General features: G+C 42.2%; 1 protein-coding gene across 1 annotated transcript; it reads left to right on the top strand.

The window, feature by feature from the left end:
• Positions 1 to 4,875: 4,875 nt before the first annotated feature.
• Positions 4,876 to 24,286, top strand: LOC140191771 (interferon beta-like). Its single transcript, XM_072249497.1, has 4 exons — positions 4,876 to 5,007; positions 12,525 to 12,614; positions 23,525 to 23,764; positions 24,266 to 24,286. Exons 1-4 carry the CDS (start codon positions 4,876 to 4,878, stop codon positions 24,284 to 24,286), a joined length of 483 nt encoding a protein of 160 aa, XP_072105598.1.
• Positions 24,287 to 26,338: the final 2,052 nt, after the last annotated feature.

Here is a 26,338-nt window from a genome sequence, read left to right as displayed (position 1 = left end):
AACTATCGTGGAATCTCCCTGTTAGCAAAAGCAGGAAAGGTCCTCACCCGCATCTTGAACAACTGGCTCAAGCCTTTAGCCGAGGAGATCCTTCCGGAGACATAAGCCAGTTTTAGACCATCACGTGGAGCAATCGACATGATCTTCACAATGCGACAACTACAAGAAAAATGTCGTGAACAACTTCAACCTTTGAACATTGCATTCATCAACCTCACCAAAGCCTTTGACTCAGTATCAACGGAACCCCTATGGGATGTCCTCTCCACCTATGGATGCCCTGAAAGGTACATTTGAATCCTGAGACCCCTCCATGTTGGCATGCTTGCCACAGTCATGGCAGTAACAGTAACTGTGAGCCTTTTCAAGTTATTTCCTGGCATAATTTACATATTACTATTTAATTATCTATGGTTTTATTACTATTTAATTATTTATGGTGCAACTGTAACGAAAACCAATTTCCTCCGGGAACAATAAAGCATGACTATGACTATGACTATGACTAAGTTAGATCAGGAGTAAAACAGAGATGCGTGATTGCCCCAACTTTGTTCACGATCTTCATTGCGACAACCATCCACATCATCAAGGACAACTTACCCCTAGGAATCAAAACTGTTACAGAACAGATGGCAGACTTTTCAATCTTGCCCGTCTCAAGTCCAGAAACAAAACATCCACGAGTTCCCTCATGGAGTTCCAATACGCAGATGACAACAGTGTTGCAGCTCTTTCAGAAAACCACCTACAACAGATTCTGACTGTCTTCAACCGTGCATACACGAAACTTGGACTTACCATCAATTCCAAAAAGACTCAGATCATCTACCAACCGTCACCAACTGAGACAAATCGGATAGAACCATCAATTCAACTTGGTGAAACAACCCTGGACAACGTGGATTACTTTCTGTATCTTGGAAGTCACCTCTTCTCCAATGTCGACCTTAATGACGAGGTCCAACGTCGTCTTAAATGCCCTGGAATGGCTTTTGGACATCTCCAAACAAGAGTCTTTCATGATCGTGACATCTGAACAGACACCAAAATGTTAGTGTACAAAGCAGTGGTAATCCCAACGCAACACACATCAAAGTTGCTGGTGAATGCAGCAGGCCAGGCAGCATCTCTAGGAAGAGGTGCAGTCGACGTTTCAGGCCGAGAGATGCTGCCTGGCCTGCTGCGTTCACCAGCAACTTTGATGTGTGTTGCTTGAATTTCCAGCATCTGCAGAATTCCTGTTGTTTGCATAATCCCAACGCTCCTGTATGCATCAGAAACCGGGGCAACATACCGACGCTATCTGAAGGCACTTGAAAAGTTCCATCAACGCTGTCTTCGAAACATCTTAAATATCAGCTGGGTAGATAGAAGAACCAACATCGGTGTGCTAAATGAAGCAAAAACAACAAGCATTGAAGCCTATGTCATCAAGAACCAAATAAGATGGAGCGGTCATGTTGTTCGGATGAAAGACGAACGTCTGCCGAAAGAAATCTTCTACTCCCAGCTTAAAGAAGGCAAGTGTAAAAGAGGCGGACAACAGAAGACATTCAAAGATGTCTTCAAAGCCAACATGAAGAAATGTAACATCGACATCAACAATTGGGAAACCAATGCCAAGGACAAGAAACTCTGGCAAGCCATCATCCGAGTGTTCCAGTGGAGCATAGGGAGCGGACCCAAGAGCAGGGCACAGGCACAGAGAGCGGGTTAGGACTCTTACGCGAACACAGAGCCTGGACTTGGATTTGACTGGAACATGGAGCCTGGACCTGGACTTGACTGGAACACGACAACACCATACAAAGACAGACAATTCGTAACAAGGCTTGGAGCAGCGGCAAACGGCCAGCAATACTCAGCCGGACACAAGACGACACAAACAAACAATGACAGTCCATTCGTATCTCGGCCCCAGGTAGCACGTGAAGCGGCAAACGGACGGCAAAACTCAGCTGGACGGCAGGCTCTCGACTCAACCCAGGAACTGCAGGCGTCAGGCTTATGTTACTAAATGGCACATACTCGATATGTGGGGATTGACCTTACCCCTGACTATCTTTTAACTGGACCAGATGCTGTCACCCTTGATTTGTGGTGCCTATGGTATGCTACGCTCATGGCCTAACACCCCTTAACCTCTCGCTGCAGAAAAGGGCTATTACAAACACAGAGATTTTCTGAATGATAGCATTGCCTTATTATGGGATAGGGAAGGCGGCATGGGAACTGATTAATATGGCCTCGGCTCTTGAAAAAAAATAGGTAATGATACTGCCTCAGCCTTAGCGGATACACAAAGGCAGATTAAAGGCTTAACGGCAAACGTAATAGCCATTTGAATCCTGGCCTTGTAAAACAGGATGGCCTTGGATTTTATTTTAGCTGAGAAAGGGGAAGAGTGTGCCAAGAACGTTGCACCTAAAATCCCGATAAAACTGAAACCATAACCCACTAAGCCGACCATATCCAGAAAACTGTAAAACAGATGCGTAAGATCGGAGAAGAATTCCAAAACTATAACCCTCCTGAGGGCTGGGGATCCTTTGGGAACATCTTTCATGGTTGGTGAGGAACAATGATATAGAAACATAGAAACATAGAAAATCTACAGCATAATACAGGCCCTTCGGCCCACGATGCTGTGTCAAACATGTACCTTAGAAAGTACCTAGGGCCTCTATTTTTCTAAGCTCCATGTACCTATTCAGGAGTCTCTTAAAAGACCCTATTGTTTCCACCTCCACCACAGTCACCAATAGCCAATTCCATGCACTCACCACTCTCTGCGTAAAAAAAAACTTACCCCCGACATCCCTTCTGTACCTACTTCCAAGAACCTTAAAACTGAACCCTCCCGTGTTAGCCATTTCAGTCCTGGGAAAAAGCATCTGACTATCCACATGATCAATGCCTCTCTTCATCTTATACACCTCTATCAGGTCACCTCTCATCTTCCGTCGCTCCAAGGAGAAAAGGCCAAGTTCACTCAACTTATTCTCATAAGGCATGCTCCCCAATCCAGACAACATCCTTGTAAATCTCCTCTGCACCCTTTCTATTGATTCCACATCCTTCCTGTAGTGAGCTGACCAGAACTGAGCACAGTACTCCAAGTGGGGTCTGACCAGGGTCCAATATAGCTGTAACGTTACCTCTCAGCTCTTGAACTCAATCCCACGGTTGATGAAGGCCAATGCACTCTATGCCTTCTTAACCACACAGTCAACCTGCGCAGCAGCTTTGAATGTCCTATAGACTTGGACCCCAAGATCCCTCTGATCCTCCACACTGCCAAGAGTCCTGAATATTATATTCTGCCATCATATTTGACCTACCAAAATGAACCAAAATGAATCACATCATCATGAAGCGTTTCGAGAGGCTCGTCATGAGGCACATCAAGACCCTGCTGCCCCCCCTCACTGGACCCCCTGCAGTTTGTGTACCATCCCAACTGTTCAACAGACGACGCCATTGCCATCATCCTCCACCTGGACAAAAAGACATGTATGTTCGAATGATGTTCATAGACTTCAGTTCAGCATTCAACACAATCATTCTTCAGAAACTGATTGGAAAGCTGAGCCTACTGGGCCTGAACACCTCCCTCTGCAACTGGATCCTAGACTTCCTGACTGGGAGACCTCAGTCAGTCCGGATCGGAAGCAGCATCTCCAACACCATCACACTGAGCACGGGGGCCCCTCAGGGCTGTGTGCTCAGTCCACTGCTGTTCACTCTGCTGACCCACGACTGTGCTGCATTACCAGCGCAGGTCTGACAAGACTGGAGTGGAAGTAAACAATCCTTATCCAAGATTCTAACTCGGAGTGCAGGGTGTGGCATGTAGAACCGAGATCAGAAGACACTCCTTCACCCAGTGGGTGATAAATCTGTGGAGCTCTCTACCACAAAAGGATATGAGAACTGAGTCACGAAATGTACTAATGAAAGCAGTAGCTATATCCAGAGTGGAGAGATCAATGGATATGGGGAGAAGGCAACAACCTAATCCTGGAGTGGATAGTCAATGCACTGCAGATGCTGGAATCTGAAGCAACACAGAAAAGGACTAGACGAACATTGGGTATTGCAGCATCTATGGAAAGAAATGGAGAGTGGATATTTTGGGTGGAGACCCTTCATCTGGACTAAAAGATTGACAGGAGATAGCCAGTACAAAGTGCTGGAGGGAATGGATGAAGCAAGAGTTAGCAGGTTAATAGTGGATCCAGGTGTGGAGGGATGAAAGGCACATCCAATCCACCCCCCACCCCATCTACCTGGATCCACCTGTCACCACCTCACCCCAGCCTTACTCCACCCCTTCACTCCTTTTAGGAAAGGTGAAGGGCCTGGACTGGAAAAGTCACATTCCATTTCTTTCCGTTGATCATTCCTGGCCCGCTGAATTCCTCCTGAACCAATTTCGAGTGGACTCACGTCCTGTTGAAAGGTAGAACAAGCCAGAAGGACCCGACCCTTACTCCGGCTCGTATTTTCTACGTTTCTGTGCGTTTCCCAAGGATTGTTTGCAATCTTTTCTCGGGGACTTTCACAATTACTGCTTTGGGCATCTCCCGCTTTCGGATTCCTTACTTCAGAAAGGGAATTCACAGAGGAGCGCTATGCTGCGGCTCCCAAAAGTCTTTCCGCTCTGTTCCAATATAATGTCCTATATTAAAGCAGGCAGCATGGGAGAGAGAGACAACACAATCCACAGCCACAGGGCTTGGCAGTACAAACGGCCATTCCAGGATCACAAGCCGTGGCGTTTCTATATCCCGAGTTCCAGTCGGCGAACAAGACCGGTTTTCGGAGCTGATCCTGGTCTCAGATCGGTGCTTTATTCTGTGTCGGGTGAAGATGGCATTGGGCCGAGTTTGGAGAGTTTGCAGTGTGTGGCTGTTTTTGACTGTGACCCTGACCCTGGGCTGTGAGAGGCTGCGGTTACTGCAAGTTCTTAACACAGAGACTCTGGGCAAACTGGATGAAATGGTGAGTTGAACCCGGAACGAGTGATGTGTCGCAGACATTCCCAGCTCCTGTAAAATGTCAGATCAGTAGAAACATTTTGAAGTTCTAGCATCGTAGGGAAAATTGCGCTGGACTCTCTGTAATATTGTACAAATGTTTTTATAATAATTTGTAACCGAATATTGCATTGGCTTCTCGTGCTGTTCTTGTCTCTTCTTAATATTGTTATTAGCAAAATTATACCAGGCCCGAAAAGATGATATTCACCCTAGCGTCAAGGAAAATAGGACATAGAGAGAAAGCGAAGTCAGGGGCACAGTGGATTGGTGCGGAGGGAGCGGTGAGGGTGGATCGGTTTTAAGGGGAAATAAAGAATTTGAAAGGGCTTTGCGAGAGACTTTGATTGGGAAGAATGAGATTTTGAGTCGACGTCTACAGAGCATTTGCAATAAATGTAATAAATTAATAATGCAAATAGTGTACAATATTATTGGGATTAAGGAGACAAGACCTGGGCTGGAGGAAGCAAGGATGGGAACTGAATATGCATTTAGCACTTACTCGGAACAGCATATGGGAAAAGGAGGGTGGTGGCATTGCCGGTTGAATTGGGAATAAGTGATAAAGTGAGAGAGGAATTTACTTAGGAAGGTAGAGATTCTATAGGGGTAGAGTAAAACAAGGAGCAGAAAAAGTTAGGGGGAGTTTTATACAGGGATGGCACTAAACGGGATGCATGCAATAAAGGTCATAAGACATAGGAAAAGAAATAGGCCGTTCGGTCCATAGAGTCTGCTCTGAACTTCGATCATAGTTGATTTACCACCATCAGGCAAAAGGAATTCCTGCTCATCTCTGTTCTAAAAGGGCGTCCTTATATTCTGAGGCTGTGACCTCTGGTCCTAGACTCCGACACTATAGGAAACATCCTCTCCACATTTACTCTTTGTCGGCCTTTCAAGATTTGATAGATTTCAATGAGACCACCTACCCCACCCCCCACCATTCTTCTAACCTGCAGCGAGTACAGGCCCAGGGCCATCAAACGTTTCTCGTACGTTAACCCTTTCATTCCTGGATTCTTTCCTGCGATCATCGTTTAGACCTTCTCCAATGTAATCCTCTGGAACTATTTCAGAATCCAGTGGTTTCTGAAAATTTAGTACTAATGCCTACACAATCTCTCGAGCTACCTCTTTCAGAGCCCTGGGGTATAGTCAATCTGGCCCAGGTGACTTACCAACCTTCAGACCTTTCAGCTTTCCAAGTACCTTTTCCTTACTAATAGCAACTACCCTCACTGTTGCCCCCGGCACGCTTGAATTTCTGGCATACAGCTACTGTCTTCCACAGTAAAGGTTGATGCAAAATACTTATTCAGTTCATCTGCCATTTCGTTGGTCCTCTTTACTCACCTGCCAGCGTCCAATGTCCACTCTTGCCTCTCAGCTACTCTTTGTATACCTGAAAAGAAAATACTTTTGGTATCCTCGTTTACATTATTGGCTAGATTGCCCTCATAGTTCATCTTTTCTCTCCTTATTGCCTTTTTTTTAGTTGGCTTCGGTTGTATTTTAAATGCTTCCCAATCCCCTAGCTTCCCACTAATCGTTACTATATTGTATGCCCTCTCTTGCACTTTTATGCTATCTTTGACTTCCCTCGTCAGCCACAATTGCCTCATTCTCCCTTTAGAATGGAAGAATAGTGATGTTGATTTGCACACAGATCAGTGACAGTAACGTGGTGGAGGAAACAGTGGCATAGTTGTAAACCAATGCATTCATGAACCAGCTAGAGAACAGGTCATCCTGTTGTGTAATGGAAAATGGTTAATGGGAAATCTTGTGTCATTGCCCGATGGACGGAGTGATATCTTTATGATCAAATTCTGAATTTTAAAAAAAGACTAGTGTAATGGATTTAGAAGCTAGAATCCTGAATCTAGGATAGGTATGAGAGAAATGTTAGATGCAATAAACTGGGGAGCGTTCCAGGGATGATAAGCAAAGGCAAACAGTGAAGGAGTGTATGGATAAGCTACAACAATTGTGACTCAGCTCTGGTTACAATGGAATTTGGACCTATACATTGCCTCAGGACTAAGATCAGTTTAGAATGCAGCAGAGAATTAGAGGGGGAATAAAGTGTGACAGTAACTTGCAGGGAACATAAAAGTTGATTGTTAAAGTTGTTATAGATATATGAAAATAAAGATAGATGAAGATAAGTGGAGACACATGACATCAGAAATGAGGGAATTTATAATGAAAAAAACAAAGAAATGGCCGAAGAATTGAACAAACCCTTTGAGTCTACCTTCAGAAAGGAGGGCACAGATAATCTCTCAGAAATGTCCAGGGACAGTGTCTAGTGAGAGAGAGGAACTGAAGGAAAATAATATTAGTAGGGAATGATGTTGGCAAAATTAGGATTAAAGACAGATAAATCTCGAGGGCAGAATAGTCTATATCCCGGGCTACGTAAGTAAGTGGATGCTATGGTGGCGATTGTTCAACATTACTTTGGCTTTGCTTCAGTTCCTATGAATCTGAGATTAACTAATGTAACCTCATATTTGAAAGATGGAGGGAGGAAAACCTGAAAATTCTCATTCTGCTTGCTCGACTTTGCTTCTCAGGAGTTACTGGAGCCATTGTTTAAGGTGCAATAACACAGCATTTGTAAAGCAGTAACAGGATCTATCAACGTCAGGCTGGATTCACAAAAGGCAAACCATGTTTAATGACTTACTGCAATTTTTTGCAGATATAGCTAGTCAATTGGAGTGGGGAATGAGTGGATATGGTATATTTCAGGCCTTCAAAAATCTTTGGCAGGGAATATTAGTGTAAAATTTTAATTGGATTAATGTACTGCCATGGATGGTGAACTCTTTGGTGGACAATAATTAGACTTAGGAATAGATGTAGACAATGACAGAGTGAACTTGCACAGGGATCAGTGTTAGGACCCTAGCTATTCACAATATACTGTATATCTCCAAGTTTGCAGATGATGCAAAACTGGGTGAACGTGTGAGCTGTGAGAATGATATAGAATGCCACAACTACTAGCACTGCAGCACTAGTGATCCAAGTTCATTCCTGATCTCAAGCTCAGCCGTAATAAAGTTTGCACATTCTTCAAGTGACCAAGTGACCATCTCAGAAACATGTAGGCTGGTAGATTAATTGACCACTTGCCCCTATAGTATAGCTACATGGTAAGGGGTAGGAAGTTGATAAGAATGTGTAGGGAATGGGTTCGAGGGCAAATTGGTTGGGGAATAGAATAGTTAAGTGGGATGTTATTGGCCTGATGAATCAAAAAACCTTCTTCTATGTTGTAAGAATATATGGAAAAATGACTGAATTAGACAACTTGAGCAAGTAGGTAAATATATCGCAGAAGAGGTGTAATGAAGCTATATGGCAAGCTATCTACTTTGGTAACAAAATCAAGAAGGCGGAACAGTGTGAGGCTAGGAAAATTGGCAGGGACCGGAAGACCTCACTGTGCAACAAGACCTCATCAGTGGCTGAAAGTCGGCACATGTGGGCTGCATGTTAAGAAGGCCTTCATAATTAGAGGAACTGAGTGGAGGAGCTAGAATATCTTACTGAAATTGAACGAAGTCTTAGTGAGACCACACCTAGATTATTAATTCAGTTTCTGTCCACACCTGAAAAAGAATGTTCATGCTATAAGAAGGAGCACAATGAAGGTTGATCCTCTGATTCATTGTATAGTAGGACTGATGTATGAAAGAAAATGGGCTGACTGAACTTATATTTGCCAGATTTAGGATGGGACCTTACTGAAACTTATAAAGTTCTGACAAGACTGGGCAGTCTAAATGTAGGAACGCTGTTCTAGATTTTGTGTGAAAGTATAGATCCGAGAATCAAAGCCTAATAATCTGTGTGTATGCCAATAGGACTGCAATGAGGCAAAACTTCATCACCAATTCTGAAACTCTCTACCACAGAAGACAGTCAAGACCAAATCATTAATTATATTCAAGAAGGAGTTAGATGTCATAGGTTAAGCGTGAAAGGTGATTCATTTAAGGGGAACCTGAGTGGGGACTTCTTCACTCAGGAAATTGGAAGGCAAGGGAAGCGCATGGAAGTGCCGCTGGACGGGGGATCGGCACTGAGAATCCAACATTAATCTTCGCCATGCTTTTTTTTTTGGGTTTCTACCATACCGGAGCCCCTCATGAAAATATTAATAAAAATAGACTGATCTCCAAGGCGGAGCCAAGCGCCGGTTGCGAACTTCTCTCGGGGATTTTCACAGTCGCTGCTTTGGGAATCTCCCGCTTTTGGATTCATTAACTCAAGTTGGAAATGCACAAACTATCGCTCTCTGGTTTGTTTCCAAAACTCCAGCAGAGTGCTTTCACCTTTTCCAATGTGATTCTACATTTCAACGCATCCGGCAGCATGACAGAGAGTTCACAGCACCATCCACAGACCCGGAATTTGGCGGCCGCTATGGCTGGATCAGTACTACACTCTTGGTCGAATAAACAAGGCTTTAGCCAATGTTTGCATTGTGTGCCTGTTGTTGGTTGTGATCTTGCCCTTGGGCTGTGAGAGGCGGCAGTTACTTTAGGTTTTCAACACAGAGACTCTGGGAAAACTGGATCCACACCCAAAGACAGGTCCGAGAGAAAGGGCGGCAGTCTGCAATCCCTTATTTTATCCCAATCGTCCTTTAATGTGCTGATCATAACTGTACCAGCTCGTCTATATGCGGCCGACATAGTATTTTACAACTCCCAAAAGAGTACAGTTTGCAGTGCCTCGACGTTTAACCCCATGTCTCCCGTCTGCGTTTGTTACCATTTGGTTTACCCGCCTGCACTTCTTCCGGCATCTGCGAACGTGCACTCAAAAGCAGCAAGTAATGTGCTGGAAGAACTCAGCAAATCGAGCAGTATCTGTTGTGGAGAGGAACTGTTGACGTTTCGGGTCGAAACTGTCTATACACTGTAAAATACTATGCGGTTATCACGCTTGTATTCATAGAAACGTAGAAAACCTACAGCACAATACAGTACCTTCAGCCCACAATGCTGTGCCGAACATGGCCTTACTTTAGAAATTACCTAGGGTTACCCATAGCCCTTTATTTTTCTAAGCTCCATGTATCTACCCAGGAGTCCCTTAAAAGATGCTATTGTACCCGCCTCCACCACCACGCACTCACCGCTCTCTGCTTAAAAAACTTACCCCTGACATCTCCTCTGTACCTGCTTCCAAGCACCTTAAAACTGTGCCCTCTCGGGCTAGCCATTCCAGCCCCGGGCTGATGTTGGAGTCGATTGTTAGGGATGTGGTTTCGGATGCTTGGGGCACATGATTAAATAGGCCGTAGACAGCATGGTTTCCTCAAGGGAGGAACTTGCCTGACAAATCTGTTGGAATTCTTTGAAGAAATAACAAACAGGATAGACAAAGGAGAATCTGTTGATGTTGTGTGCTTGGATTTTCAGAAGACATTAGACAAGGTGCCACTCATGAGGCTGCTTAACAAACTAGGAGCCCATGATATTACAGGAAAGATTCTGGCATGGATAAAGCAGTGGCTGATTGGAAAGAGGTAAACAGTGGGAATAAAGAGAGCCTTTTCTGGCTGGTTGCTGGTGATGTTCTACAGGAATCTGTGTTGGGACCAATTCTTTTTACGTTATGTGTTAGTGATTTGGATGAAGGAATTGATGACTTCAATACAAAGTTTGTAGATGGTACGAAGATAAGTGGAGGGACAGGTAGTTTTGAGGAAATAGAGACGCTACAGAAGGGCTTAGATAGATTAAGAGAATGGGCAAAGAAGTGGGCAGATGGAATACAGTGTTGGAAAGTGTATGGTCATACACTTTGGCAGAAGAAATGAAAGGGTTAACAGATCAGTCATGTTCTTATTGAATGCAGAGCAGACTTGATGGGCCAGATGGTCGACTCCTCCTCCTGTTTCTTCTGTTCTTATGTTTTCTAAATGGAGAAAAAATACAACAAAAAAATTGAGGCACAAAGGCACCTAGGAGTCCTTGTGCAGGATTCCCTAAAGGTTAATTTGCAGGTCAAGCCTGTGGTGAGGAATGCAAGTGTGATGTTAGCATTCATTTCAAGAGGACTAGAATATAAAAACAATGATCTAATGTTGAGGCTTGATAAAGCACCGGTGAGAATTCACTTGGAGTATTATCAGCAGGTTGGGGCCCCTTATCTTAGAAAGGGTGTGCTGAAACTTAATGATGTCCCGTTAGTGAAGTCACAAGAGATTGCAGATACTTGAGTCTAGAGCAACAGAGGTAAACTATGGTGATGAGGTCGAGGGCCAATCAAATCGCATCTCCTAATGAGACTGGACATCTCCAGTAGTGAGAATAGTAAATACGGGAGGGATGGTTTTCCCACTGCCCGCAAACTGACCCACTACGTAAGCTGACCTGAGTTACAAGTTTGAAGAGTGAACAGGGAGTTCATGTTTGTGGCAGTGAAGTTCGCTTGGGGTTTGGGGGTGTGAGTGGGGGTTGGGGGCTGCTGTCAGTGATGGTGCTTCGAAATGGCCTGGATACCATCTCCTCAAGCTGTTGATAAAACCTAGATGAAGTGGAAAAGGAAGTGGACAATGGAAAGGGAGAGGGATTGTTTCAAGGGACTCGATCACACGTTTTAAGAGGCACTAACTGAACCAAATGTGCAGGCTGAGAGATGAGGCCCAATGAAAATAAGAAATGAAGTCACGGAGATGGCCTCCAGAGGAAGAAAGAAGATATCATTAAGTTTATTATTGTCACATGTACCCTGATACACTTAAACTCTTTTGTTTGCATGCCAGTCAGTAATCATTCCACGCATAGTTACTTCGAGATAGATAGGAAAAAGAAAACAGCATACAAATACAGTGTTGCAGTCAAAGAGAAAGTGCAGTGTGGGCAGACAAATAAAGTGCAAGGGTGATGATGAGGTAGCTGTTTTCGAAGTTGATGCTGGTCTCAGAACGCTACTTTCTTTAGTGTCGTATGAAGATGGCATTGGGCAGCGTTTGGAGAGTTTTCAGTGTGTGGCTGTTGTTGACTGTGACCCTGACCCTGGGCTGTGAGAGTTTACAGTTACAGCAAGTTCTCAACACAGAGTCTCTTTGCAAACTGAGTGAAATGGTGAGTTCAATCCCTAACAAGAGACGGGTCTGAAACATATGAATTTTGTTATGAATGTGTGGAATGGGCTGCCGGTGGCAGTGGTAGGGGCGGAAATGATAGGGTCTTTTAAGAGACTCCTGGATGGCTACATGAAGCTTCGAAAAATAGAGGGCTATGGGTAAGCCTAGGTAGTTCTAAGGTAAGGACATGTCTGGCACAGCTTTTTGGGCCGAAGGGCCTGTATTGCGCTGTAGATTTTTTATGTTTCTATGTTAGGGTTAGGAGCGACAGTTGTTTGGCTTTGCAAGTTTACATAAATAATAAAATGGGCATCCCCAGTATTTCAGCTTCTGTAACAGAGATTATCTTCTCCTCCCAGGGCGGCCCATTTCCGCGGCACTGTGTGAGAGAAAGGGACTCTCTGAAATCCAAGCCTCTGAACCTGATGAACCTTACAAAGCACCTAGAGGTGAGTGTAACCTGGATTTTATTTTCTATTCCCGCCTTGTAACCATGGACTACAACTGATCTCAATGTCTATTGCCCACATCTCTGTTAAAATGGCAGAAGTATTTCTCTTTTTCAGTCCTTAAAATCATCTTATCTGTCCCTCTATATTCTATAAACTTTGAACATCTCCATTCCTTTAAGAATATCAAGGCTAGCGGAAGGTTTTGTTTTGAATCAGGGTTAGCACAGAGGGAGCAATATATCTGAATTGTCATAAAGGCGATTTATATGCTACATCATAAAAGTTACAATGCGAAATAAGATCACAGTGTTGTGAGTATGCATTAACTTTTATGGATTAGTGGTTAAAGGTCAGAAACAGAGTGGGGATAAACAATGCTGATTATTTGGCTATAATTGGTATCTCAGTTATGTTCCTTATCTTTTATAGATGAAAACATTAGATGGTGGCATATCCATGTTTGTTTTATGGTACCAGGCTAACTAGAACAATTAAGACGTGAAGAGGAAGCAAAGAGGCTGCAAAGTGATACACAGTAAAGCAGAAGGAAGACATTTACAGATGGGACATGGAGAATGGCAGTTGAATAATGTGAGGAGATTCATTTTGGTAAGAAGAGAAACACTGATGAACTGGTAAATACTTAGAGTGCTATCTTACTAATCTTGTTTGCTATAGAGCATAACACTTCTTTACTGGTACAACAAGCAGATAGAAATGTCATGGTGTGCTCTCAGAGGTCTGGGCCCAGGTGCGGACGGCAGACTCATGATTTGACCAAAGACCCAGAATAGCCATGAAGAGACAAAAACAGGAGGTTAGACACAGGGATACCAACAAAGCCTTGGAGGAGTGACAGCACAAGACAATTAGTTCTCTATCACAATGACTCTGCTAAGGCACTCCTCACTTTTAATAATGGTCAACAATCCAACTTAAAGGTGCATTACCACCTCCAACTGAACTGGAGTGTGGTGCAGAGAATTGGGGAAACACTTTACTACTTCCCTCTCAAATAAAATTAAATTGCACCCCCCCCCCAAAAAAAAGCCCAATAGATTGCAAGTAGTGGAAGAAGATACTGTGAATTAAATTATGGCCTGTTCTAACAACCGCCATTCCATGTCCAACCTGCAACCGCATGTGTGCTTTGGCCTTCAGCCTCCGAAACCATATGCGTATCCACAGATGACTGCATAATGTTTAGCCTTCTTCGTACCCTGAGAAACAACCACCAGAATCTTGCACAAGGATTCCCAAGTCCCATTGTGCCTCAGTTTTTTTTGTATTTTCTCTCCATTTAGAAAATAGTCAACTGTTTCATTTCTTCTACCAAAGTGCATAACAATACACTTTCTGACACAGTATTCCATCTGTCATTTCTCTGCCCATTCTCCTAATCTGTCTAAGTCCTTCTGTAACCTCTCTACTTCCTCAGAACTACCTGCCCCTCCACCTATGTTCATATCATCTACAAACATTGCAAAAAAGCCATTAATTCCATCTTCCAAAGAATCAGTATCAACACAGATCCCTGTGGAACACCACTAGTCACTGGCAGCCAGTCAGAAAAGGCTCCCTTTATTCTCCTCCCAATCAGCCACTGCTTTATCCATGCTAGCATCTTTTCTATAATACCGTAGCTTGTTCAACAGCCTCATGTGTGGCACCTTGTCAAAGGCTTTCAGAAAATCCAAGTACATGGCATCAACCAATTCTCCTTTGTCTGTCCTGCTTGTTATTTCTTCAAAAGAATTCCACCAGTTTTGTCAAGCAAGATTTAATCGTGAGGAAACCATGCTGACTATGGCCTATTTTGTCATGTGCCTCCAAGTACCCTGAGACCTTATCCTTAATAATCGACTCCAACATTTTCCCAACCACTGAGGTCAGACTAACTGGTCTATAATTTTCTTTCTTCTGCCTCTCTCTCTTCTTGAAGAGTGTAGTGACATTTGCAATTGTCCTGCCTCACGGAAACATTTCAGAATCTAGTGATTCTTGAAAAATCATTACTAATGACTCCACAATCTCTTCAGCCATCTCTTTCAGAACTCTGGGGCGTATACCATCTGGTCAACGTGACTTATTTAACTTCAGACCTTTCAGTTTCCCATGAACCTTCTCTCTAGTTATGGTAACTTCACACACTTCATGACCCCTGACACCTGGAACTTCCACCATACTGCTAGTGTCTTCCACAGTGAAGACTGATGCAGAATACTTATTCAGTTCATCCGCTACTTTGTTGTCCCCCATTACTACCCCTCCAGCATCATTTTTCAGTGGTCCAATATCCATCCTCGCCTCTCTTTTACACTTTTTGTATCTGAAGAAACTTTTGGCATCCTCTTTAATATTATTGGCTAGTTCACTTTCATGTTCCATCTTTGCCTTTATAATGACTTTTTAGTTGCCTTCTGGTGGTTTTTAAAAGCTTCCCAATCCTTTAACTTCCCATTAATCTTTTCTCAACTATATGCCCTCTCTTTGGCTTATATGTTGGCTTTGACTTCTCTTGTTAGCCATGGTTGTGCCATCTTTCCTTTAGATTACTTCTTCCTCTTTGGGATGTATATATCCTAAGCCCTCTAAATTGCTTCCAGAAATTACAGCCATTGCTGCTCTGCCATCATCCCTGCCAGTGTTCTTTCTCTGGCCAACTCCTCTCTGTAATTCCCTTTACTCCACTGTAATACTGATGCATCTGATTTTAGCTACTCCTTCTCAAATTTCAGGGTGAATTTGATCATATTATGATCACTTACCCCTAAGGGTTCTTCTACCTTAAACTCTCTAAGCAATTCTGGATCATTGCACAACACCCAGTCCAGAATTCTGATTCTCTAGTGGGGTTAACCACAGATTTCTCTATAAAGCCATCTCGTAGGCACTTTAGAAAAACCCCCTCCTGAAATCTGGCACTAACCTGATTTTCCTAGTCTACCTGCATATTGAACTCCCCCATAACGATTGTAACTTTGTGCTTTTGGCATGCATTTCCTATCTCACGTTGTAATTTGTAGGTCACATCCTTACTACTGTTTGGTGTCCTGTATACAATTCCCTTCAGGGTCTTTTTACCCTTGCAGTGCCTTCACTCTATCCACAATGATTCAACACCTTCTGATCCTATGTCACCTCTTTCTAATGATTTGATGTCATTTTTTACCAACAGAGAAATGTCACTCCCTCTGTCTTCCTGCCTATTTTTTCAATATAATGTTTATCCTGGGACATTAAACTCCCAGCTATAATCTTTAAGTCATGATTCCATGATGCCTACAACATCACACCTGCTAATCTGCAAATGTGCTGCAAGTTCACCTACCTTATTCCTTATACTGTGTGCATATAGATATAACATCTTTACTCCTGTAATAGTATATGTTCAACTGTTTCATAATGATGACAAATGTACACAAACCTGATTGATGTTTTCCAACAAGATACAAGGAATAATTAATCATAGTATGGCCAATTCTAAATCATATCAAAATAATTCCTTCCCTTTTTGTTTGATCCCCTTATGCCATAAGCCTAAGTTTTACATAGAAACATAGAAACATAGAAAATAGGTGCAGGAGTAGGCCATTCGGCCCTTCGAGCCTGCACCGCCATTTATTATGTTCATGGCTGATCATCCAACTCAGAACCCTGCCCCAGCCTTCCCTCCATACCCCCTGACCCCCGTAGCCACAAGGGCCAAATCTAACTCCCTCTTAAATATAGCCAATGAACTGGCCTCAACTGTTTCCTGTGGCAGAGAATTCCACAGATTCACCACTCTCTGTGTGAAGAAGTTTTTCCTAATCTCAGTCCTAAAAGGCTTCCCCTCTATCCTCAAACTGTGGCCCCTCGTTCTGGACTTCCCCAACATCGGGAACAATCTTCCTGCATCTAGCCTGTCCAATCCCTTTAGGATCTTATACGTTTCAATCAGATCCCCCCTCAATCTTCTAAATTCCAACGAGTACAAGCCCAGTTCATCCAGTCTTTCTTCATATGAAAGTCCTGCCATCCCAGGAATCAATCTGGTGAACCTTCTTTGTACTCCCTCTATGGCAAGGATGTCTTTCCTCAGATTAGAGGACCAAAACTGCACACAACACTCCAGGTGTGGTCTCACCAAGGCCTTGTACAACTGCAGTAGTACCTCCCTGCTCCTGTACTCGAATCGTCTCGCTATAAATGCCAGCATACCATTCGCCTTTCTCACCGCCTGCTGTACCTGCATGCCCACTTTCAATGACTGGTGTATAATGACACCCAGGTCTCGTTGCACCTCCCCTTTTCCTAATCGGCCACCATTCAGATAATAATCTGTTTTCCTATTTTTGCCACCAAAGTGGATAACTTCACATTTATCCACATTAAATCGCATCTGCCATGAATTTGCCCACTCACCCAACCTATCCAAGTCACTCTGCATCCTCTTAGCATCCTCCTCACAGCTAACACCGCCACCCAGCTTCGTGTCATCCGCAAACTTGGAGATGCAGCATTTAATTCCCTCATCCAAGTCATTAATATATATTGTAAACAACTGGGGTCCCAGCACTGAGCCTTGCGGTACCCCAATAGTCACCGCCTGCCATTCTGAAAAGGTCCCGTTTATTCCCACTCTTTGCTTCCTGTCTGCTAACCAATTCTCCACCCACACCAATACCTTACCCCCAATACCATGTGCTTTAAGTTTGCACATTAATCTCCTGTGTGGGACCTTGTCAAAAGCCTTTTGAAAATCCAAATATACCACATCCACTGGTTCTCCCCTATCCACTCTACTAGTTACATCCTCAAAAAATTCTATGAGATTCGTCAGACATGATTTTCCTTTCACAAATCCATGCTGACTTTGTCCGATCATTTCACCGCATTCCAAATGTGCTGTTATCACATCCTTGATAACTGACTCCAGCAGTTTCCCCACCACCGACGTTAGGCTAACCGGTCTATAATTCCCCGGTTTCTCTCTCCCTCCTTTTTTAAAAAGTGGAGTTACATTAGCCACCCTCCGATCCTCAGGAACTAGTCCAGAATCTAACGAGTTTTGAAAAATTATCACTAATGCATCCACTATTTCTTGGGCTACTTCCTTAAGCACTCTAGGATGCAGACCATCTGGCCCTGGGGATTTATCTGCCTTCAATCCCTTCAATTTACCTAACACCACTTCCCTACTAACATGTATTTCGCTCAGTTCCTCCATCTCACTGGACCCTCTGTCCCCTACTATTTCTGGAAGATTATTTATGTCCTCCTTAGTGAAGACAGAACCAAAGTAATTATTCAATTGGTCTGCCATGTCCTTGCTCCCCATAATCAATTCACCTGTTTCTGTCTGCAGGGGACCTACATTTGTCTTTACCAGTCTTTTCCTTTTTACATATCTATAAAAGCTTTTACAGTCCGTTTTATGTATTCTATAAAGAGGTTTCCCCTTACACCCATCATCACACAAGTCTTGCCCTAACCCCCTAATTCTTATTCGCTAAGGCAACAAACGAGAGTACTCTTTAAACAATCATCAAATGCAGGAAACACGTGCCAGTCACAATTAACATGACAATGTTAGACAGAAAGGACTCAGGAACTTAAGAGCTCAAGTAAAGATAACGCTTAGTAAATAAGGTGCTCAAGAACCCGAGAAGCTCAACACTCTATGTAAGTCGCAGAGGTGCAGAGCTAATGACAAGAAAGCAGGAATTTGGAGTGCAAGTATAAACATCTTTAGTTGCAAATTATCATCATTTTATTTGGTTCACATCTGACGGACACTTTGCAGTTTTGACCTAATTCTGTGCACAAGGTGTACCTTGCTTTTGAGTTGGTGCGTATTCATTAATCAGCTTTATCTCTTGGATGCAATATTTCCGAGAGAATATTCGCTAAATTTAAAAGAATGAAATTTGATGCCTTTGAGGTGTGGCATTTTGAAAGAGATTGTCAAGTTTGATATAGAAAGGCAGGTTCATTTGTCTGCTGAATCTGCAAACAGGCGGCATTGTTTTCAGGATAAGGGCTCATCCATGATGAGGAGAAATTTCAAACTAAGAGGCTGTCACTTCTCCATATCCAGAAGGCTTTGATTAGTCAGTTATAATGTTCAATGCTGAAGTAGCTCTAAAGGAATCCCAAGTTATGTGGATGGGTTGGGAAACCAGCTGGAGGTTAGACATCATCCTTCACCTTATTGGGTGCAAGACAGACTAATTGAGGTCTATTCTCGCTCTTACTTCATGTATTCTTACCCGATTCAGCCTTGCTGTCTTTAAACATTTGACTCCTTTTTAATTTCAAACTCCTTGAAATTTCAACTCATTTACCACCACACATCCTGTCATTCTGTCACTCCCTGCAACATTCTGTTAGCCTAATTTCACGCAGTGATTCTCACTGCAACAATTTGCAGGTTTGTGTTGACAGTATCACTTTCAGGATGAAATTTTGATGATAAAAGGGTAATTTAACTTAACAGTTAAGGAGGCCATTCTATCTCTCAAACAGTATGCAGGCAGTGGAGTGAACTTTAATTACCTTTGAATGAATGTTACTTCGCTCCTCTTTTATGCAATAGAGCAAATATTCCCGTTCAATCATTTTCAACTCTTTGTTAAATTTATTTATTGAGAAACAATATGGAATAGGCCCTTCCAGGCCATCAAGCCGCACTGCCCAGCAAACTCTGCTTTAATCTGAGTCTAATCATAGGACAATTAACCTACCAACCGGTATGTCTTTGGACTGTGGGAGGAAACTGGAGCACTCAGAGAAAACTCAGCCAGTCATGGGAGTAATACACAAACTCCTTACAGGCAAAAGTGGAAATTGAATCCAGGTCACCTGTACTGTAAAGCACTGTGCTAACCACTACGGTACCATAGAATTTCTTGGTAGTAGGGAGTCACCAATGCTCATCACCCCCTATCTACTAGGGTTCATTACCTGGAGTGGACCATGCAGGGGTCCATGGATCCCTTGCTTAATGGTATTAGCCATGGCATAAAAAAGGTTGGGAACCCCTGACTAGAGACAATATGAATGAATATGCCACCACTGAGGCTGAGGAAGCCCATCCAACAATGAAACACTATGCAAGGAGAAAAGGTTATTTCACGATGTATAGATAAAGGAACATGAAAGATTACTTATAATATGATCTAATTTTATATAAAATTGAAAGAGATTTAATTAAATCTCAACCAGGGTCATACATACAAACAATGTGACTACAAAAATATGAAGTGTAAGCTGACTATATTATATTGGAAAACCATATTGAAAGGTGTGACTGTAAACAAACAACGATTAATTTTCTTATGGACTCTGTTAGCCTTACTTATTTTAATAGTTCAACACTATATGTTTATATTTAGCTTGATTCATGAACTTGATGTTAATCACACAGGAACACACATGAAAATAGGAACAGGAGTCGGGTGCTGGGCAGCTCAAGCCTGCCACAATCTTTAATGCCATCATGGCTTATCTGCCCCAAGCCTCAATTCTCCATCAATGCCACTTCCACTTATCCTAGAAATTCTCCTACTCTACAAAAAATGTGTCTGCTTTCCCTTTAACTACTTTTAATAATCTCTCATCTGCAATTCTCAAAGCTAGAAAATTCCTGACATTCACCACCCTACATGAGCAGAAATACCCAAGTTTCTCAGTTTTAAATCACTACCCTTGTAATTACATCAAAGTTGCTGGTGAACGCAGCAGGCCAAGCAGCATCTGTGGGAAGAGGTCCTGACGAAGGGTCTCGGCCTGAAACGTTGACTGCACCTCTTCCTACAGATGCTGCTTGGCCTGCTGCGTTCACCAGCAACTTTGATGTGTGTTGCTTGAATTTCCAGCATCCGCAGAATTCCTGTTGTTTCCTTGTAATTACATTAGCTTGTAACTACCTCCACATATTCAAAATTTTCCAACTAGTGGAAACATCTTGAGATCTACCCTAGCATGCCCCCTGTGGAAATTAAAAGTTTCAATCAAATAAGACCTCATTTTTCTAAGCTCCAAAAATACAGATCCAAATTAAACTGCTCATGATAGACTAACCGTCTCATCACAAGAATTAGTCTCATGGATCTATTTTGGGCTGCTCATATGGAACAACATTACAGCACAAAAACAAACACTTCTGTTCACAGTATCTGTGTCCATCATCATCATCATCATCATCATTATGTGCCATGTTGTCTGCATGGACGATCATGGTCTATCCATGACCATGATTGTTCTTGGCAAATTTTTCTACAGAAGAGGTTTGCCATTGCCTTCTTCTGGGCGGCGTCTTTACAACAGGGGTGACCCCACCCATTATCAATACTCTTCAGAGATTCTCTGTCTGGAGTCAGTGGTCACATAACCAGGACTCATGATCTGCACCAGCTGCTCGTATGACCAACCACCACCTGCTCCCATGGCTTTACGTGACCCTGATCAGGTGGGGTGGGGGGCTAAGCAGGTGCTGCACCTTGCCCAAGGGTGACCTGCAGGCTAGCAGAAAGAAGGAGCACCTTGCACCTCATTTGGTAGAGATATATTTCCACCCCGCCATCCATGTTGATGCCAATTTAAATCAGAATTTCCTTCCTTAAATAAGAGGACCAAAACTGTGCACAATAATTTAGATATGGTATCACTGATATTCTGTATAGGTGTCAAAGTATTTCTAAACTTCAAAGTTATTTGAATAAGGGTCAATATGCAACGCCTTTCTAACTACATGCTGCATTTGCTTACTAACATTTTGTGATTCATGAACAGTCAATCCAGTTTAGACATCCTCTGTACTCCACTCATTTGCAATCATAAAACTGCTTTACTGTTTCTGTTTCATTTTAATCCTAATCTTTAGGCACCCAGGAAGCTTTGTCGATGAGTTCCCTTTGCACTCTGTTTTTATTTGCTGTTAATTTAGCAGCTAGCAATCCCAAACCGCGTTCAGTTCAAGATTCAAGATTCAAAAAACTTTATTATCATTCTAACCATACATCAGCTGTGCAGGGCAGAATGAGACAGCGTTTCCCAGGAGCAGTGCAATCATAACATAACGAACGCAACACTAAATAATAAACATAACAATAAATAGTAAAAACACAACAGCCACATGTCAGTTAAAATCAGTTATAAGTGCCCAGTGCAAGTTAAAAGTGTCCAAAGCAGAGTCAGGCAGAGCAGCTATTTAGCAGTCTGACTGCCTGTGGGAGGAAGCTGTTTAGTAGCCTTGTGGTTTTAGTTTTGATGCTCCTGTAATGTTTGCCTGATGGCAGAAGAACAGACAGTTCATGGAGAGGGTGTGAGGGGTCTTTAATGATGTACCGTGTCTTCTGGAGGCATCGACTCTGAAAGAGGTCTTGGACAGAAGATAGGGAGACCCCGATAACCTTCTCTGCTCCCCTAACCACCCTCTGCAAGGCTTTTTTGTCAACAGCACTGCAGCTGGAGTACCAGGTTGTGATGCAAAAGGTCAGCACTGTGAGGGGATCCAGGAGTGCCCCTATTAACTGCTTGAAGAGAGACAGAGAGGGACATTCATCATTGATGGTTTGTTTGGAAAGGAGAGAGAGATGAAAATTAACGGTTGGACGGTCACTTTAAGGCATTGGAAGTAACTTTGGATTTTTACTGAGTTTGGGTTTGGAGATAGCACTGAGCAGCTCATAAGTTGCTATGGTGACCAAAGGCAGTGTTATTTAATGGACACTCGATGTTATGACTTTCGGCAGGTTGTTGATGTTACTTTCAAGGACTTGTTGCCAGCTTGTGCACTCCTTTACAGATAAAGGAAGGAGGGACTCTTTGAATGACAGGTGATGCTCAGCCTGGTGGGATAAATGGGAGGTCAGATGATACAGACCTCAGACACATGATCTGGACACTGAATGAGCGTTGTTGTGCCCGCAGAGAAAGTGGGTTTTGGAGGATCGATCAGGCGGATCGATCCAAACTGCCATTCCAGCGGTGAAGAAGGGGTTGACTGGTGGGGAGTTGTCTATGTGTCCACCCTTGCCGGGGTGATAGCTCCACCACAGGAAAACCGGTCCCCCTGGTTAAAGTCACAGTCGGTGACTTGTAAAGGATTTCGGAGGACGACAAGAAGATCGACGGCAACAGCTCACCTAAAGACTCAACTCACTCTCTCTCCCTCTCCCTCTCCATCACTACTCAACTAAATACCACGAACTAAACTGAACTTTACTCAACATCGTAAGACTGTATCTGTTTACCCCGAGACTTAAAGAAGCTTGGTAATCATACATACATTCCCACACTTACTGATTTATTTACTTTTATATATAATCATTGCTAATGTGTTTGATTTATCTACATTTATATTACTGTATTGTGTAGTTACTAATAAATATTAGTAGTTTATAACAATATGAGACTCCCAAGTGTTTTCCATCTCTGCTGGTTCTTGATCCCCGTCACAGGGTACGTGACAGCACACTCAACCACACCTCTGTAGAATGTAGTTAAGATGTTAGTGGGGAGTGATACTTGTTTAAGCTTCCTCAGAAAGTGCAATCTCTGCTGGGTCCGTTTCACAATCCCAGTGGTGTTCCTGGACCAGGTGAGATTGGCCGAGACCTGCACCCCAAGGAACTTGATGTTTTCCACTCTCCCCATAGTGGAGCTGCTGAGGGGTGTGTGCTCAGGCTGAGATCGTCTGAAATCAACGATCATCTCCTTGGTTTTGGTGACGTTAAGCATCAAGTTGTTATCACTGAACCAGCTCTCTAGGTGTATCAGATTCAAATTCTACTTGTTAAAAATAAACCATTTCCAGTTTCATGTTTTCCTGTTTGTTAATTTCTTGTTCATGTTGATAAATACTGAAGGTCGAATAGCTGGGAAGATCTCTTTAACATCATTGCATGTATCTTGCACAGACCCAAGAGGGAATCAATATTATCTATCAAACATTGCAACAAGTCACCAAAGTGTACAGCATGAACTTGGATCCAGTCACATGGTCTAGGAACAAAGTGGAATACTTCAGACTTCTTCCGGATTGGCAACTCAGAGAGCTGGAAGAATGTATAAGAAAACCAAGCTCAAAATCCAGGTCAAAAGGAAAGGACAAAATTAGGAAATACTTCAAGAAGCTGAGAAAGTTTCTCAAACGGAAGGTAAGAGAGCAGGTATACTGTATTATTTCAATGTAGAATCCGAATCAGGTTTATTGTTACTGACGTATGTCTTGAAAATTACTGTTTTGAGGCAGCAGTACAGTGCAATACATAAAAATACTATACATTAAAATAAGAGATCTAAAAATATATATGTAGTGCAAAAAGATAGCAAAATAGTGAGATAGTGTTCATGGGTTCCTGGAACTTTCACAAATCTGCTGACAGAGGGTAAGAAACTGTTCCTTAATTGTCGAGCATGTGTTTTCTGACTCCTGAACTTCCTCCTTGATAGTAGTAATGAGAAGAGGGCCTGTCCTGGGTGATGGTGTTCCTTAATAATGGATGCCACCTTTTTGAGGCATCGCGTCTGGAAGATGTCCTAGATACCAGACAGGCTTGTGCCCATGATGGAGCTGGCTGAGCTTACAACCTTCTGCAGCTTTTTCTAATCCTATTCATTCTCTAATTTATTTTTATATTTTGTTTTGACATTTTTAGCAATTTAGTAACTGTGCCTAGGAAATAACCAAAGCTGAGAACAGAAGCCATTTCCAGCAGCTTCGTTTCATACAAGCAAAAATCAGCAGGAACAACTGAATAATTTTCAAAGGCATTTTCTACTCAACATAAAAATGATAGCCATTTATTTATTATAATTATTTCAGTATGTGTTCGGTGGAATGCTAAGGATTCACTGGAAAGATCTATGAAAAAAGCTGTCATTATTTCTTCCATAATGAACTGAAATACTATATTATAAACAGCAACTTCAATTTGTAGAACACTATTTGCATTATTGCCTTTGCCATTTCTCATGTTCTAGCTGAATGAAATGACCGAAGATGTAATGTAAATTTAGTATTGATATCATCTTGTGAGTTGAACTCTGTGCTGTCATTCTGAAAGTAAGTGCTATGGAGTTAAGCAGCTAAAGATAAGACATGTTTCACATTTAGCTTTGCTCCATATTCACTTTGAGGATGATGAGGTTAGCTGAATACTGCCTCAAGACTGGATAATGTTTTCAAGCCCTTTAAAGTGAGTTTGATTGACAACAAACCCAGAGAAATATTAACCTTTACATTTTGGCTTTTCAAGTGGGCAACACTTTAGGATGCTTCTATCTATCTATCTATCTAGCTATTTATTTATTTATTTATTTATTGTGATTACTTCAGCAGGGAACTATTAGTTTTATGCAATGTGAAATGCTAATTACATGTAACTGATGTCTATAAACTGAAGAACAATATTGCTATAAAATGGAAGATTTTATCCTGAAGGAAAATGTTTTAGTACTAATAAATTGTTTTAAGCATTACACTGAAATTATATTTATTACCCATTTGTGTCAGGCCACTTTCCATTCTTCTGATGAATGTCTTTGAATTCCCATCCTGCCCTCTGCTGCTTTCACTCTCTATCTCTTTTGAAACTTTAATCTTTTGTTACCAGAATATCTTCCAAATTTGTTGAAAATTACTGTTTGTTGTTTTCCTTGCTAACTGTTTCTTCATTAAGCTCGACATTGTATGTTCTAGGTGTAAGTATTTTATTTGCTTGCTGCAGCAGTAATTTACAAATCATTTCATACTTGTTTTCATATATTTATTTTGTTGGTTCAATTTTACATCCTCCAGTGGTCAAATTTTCATTGGCAAGGTGAGTGTTGTTTATCATTCTTTCAATTTCATTCCAACTCATTCAACTGCAATACTCACTGCCCTTCAGTGACTTTTCTTTTGTTCATAAAAATATACTCTATACGATTTTCCATGATCATTTGATATTATCTTGTAAGGAAGAAAATGATAACAATTTAAACACATGGTTATGAATGGAATTGAGGTACATGGATGATACAGAGGAGAACATTTAGTATAAATTGGCATCAAGGTTGATACAGCATCATGGGCTGAAGGCTTGTCTAATGCTGTACTGCTTTATATTCTAAAAGTTGTATTAAGGACTAGATGTCCAGTTTGAGATTATATGTTCAGATGTTTGAGAGCTCAAATCTGAGGTGGTCTATTCCAACTCCAACTCTTTTTATTATTTGACATTCAGAGCATTGAAACCATCCATTATGGGTTTTGTAAACCCTGAGGACTTTTGATTGTCTAGGATTGGTCACTTATCTGTGGCTGTACGGAAAATCACAGTCGTAGGGAAACATTCAGGGGAGTATCCATTTGAGAATGAACCTGCTACTTCACTGTGCTCATCATTTTTATTCCCTTTGTATGGCCTGCTATTTTGGCGTTCACAACCATAGTTTTTCCATTCTTAGGCTAATATTTAAAAACCTAGGTTATTGATCCAGATATTGGAATTCAAATTCTACTCCAGCTGCTAGGAACTTCAAATTCAAGAAATGCACACAGGAATGAAAATCTGGTTTCAGTAAAGGTGACCACGAAACTAAAGTAAAAAAAAAATTACTTGAGGTTAAAGAAATCTGCTGGCCTTTCACATGTGACACTGGAGCTATTAATATGGCTGCCTCTTAATCGATCCTGGAAATGACCTGAAAAGCCAGTTTATGTGGCAAGTATTAATGGAGATGAATGC

Source organism: Mobula birostris, chromosome X (assembly GCF_030028105.1).
Source record: "Mobula birostris isolate sMobBir1 chromosome X, sMobBir1.hap1, whole genome shotgun sequence".
NCBI lineage: Eukaryota > Metazoa > Chordata > Chondrichthyes > Myliobatiformes > Myliobatidae > Mobula > Mobula birostris.
This window is presented reverse-complemented; position numbering and strand designations above follow the sequence as displayed.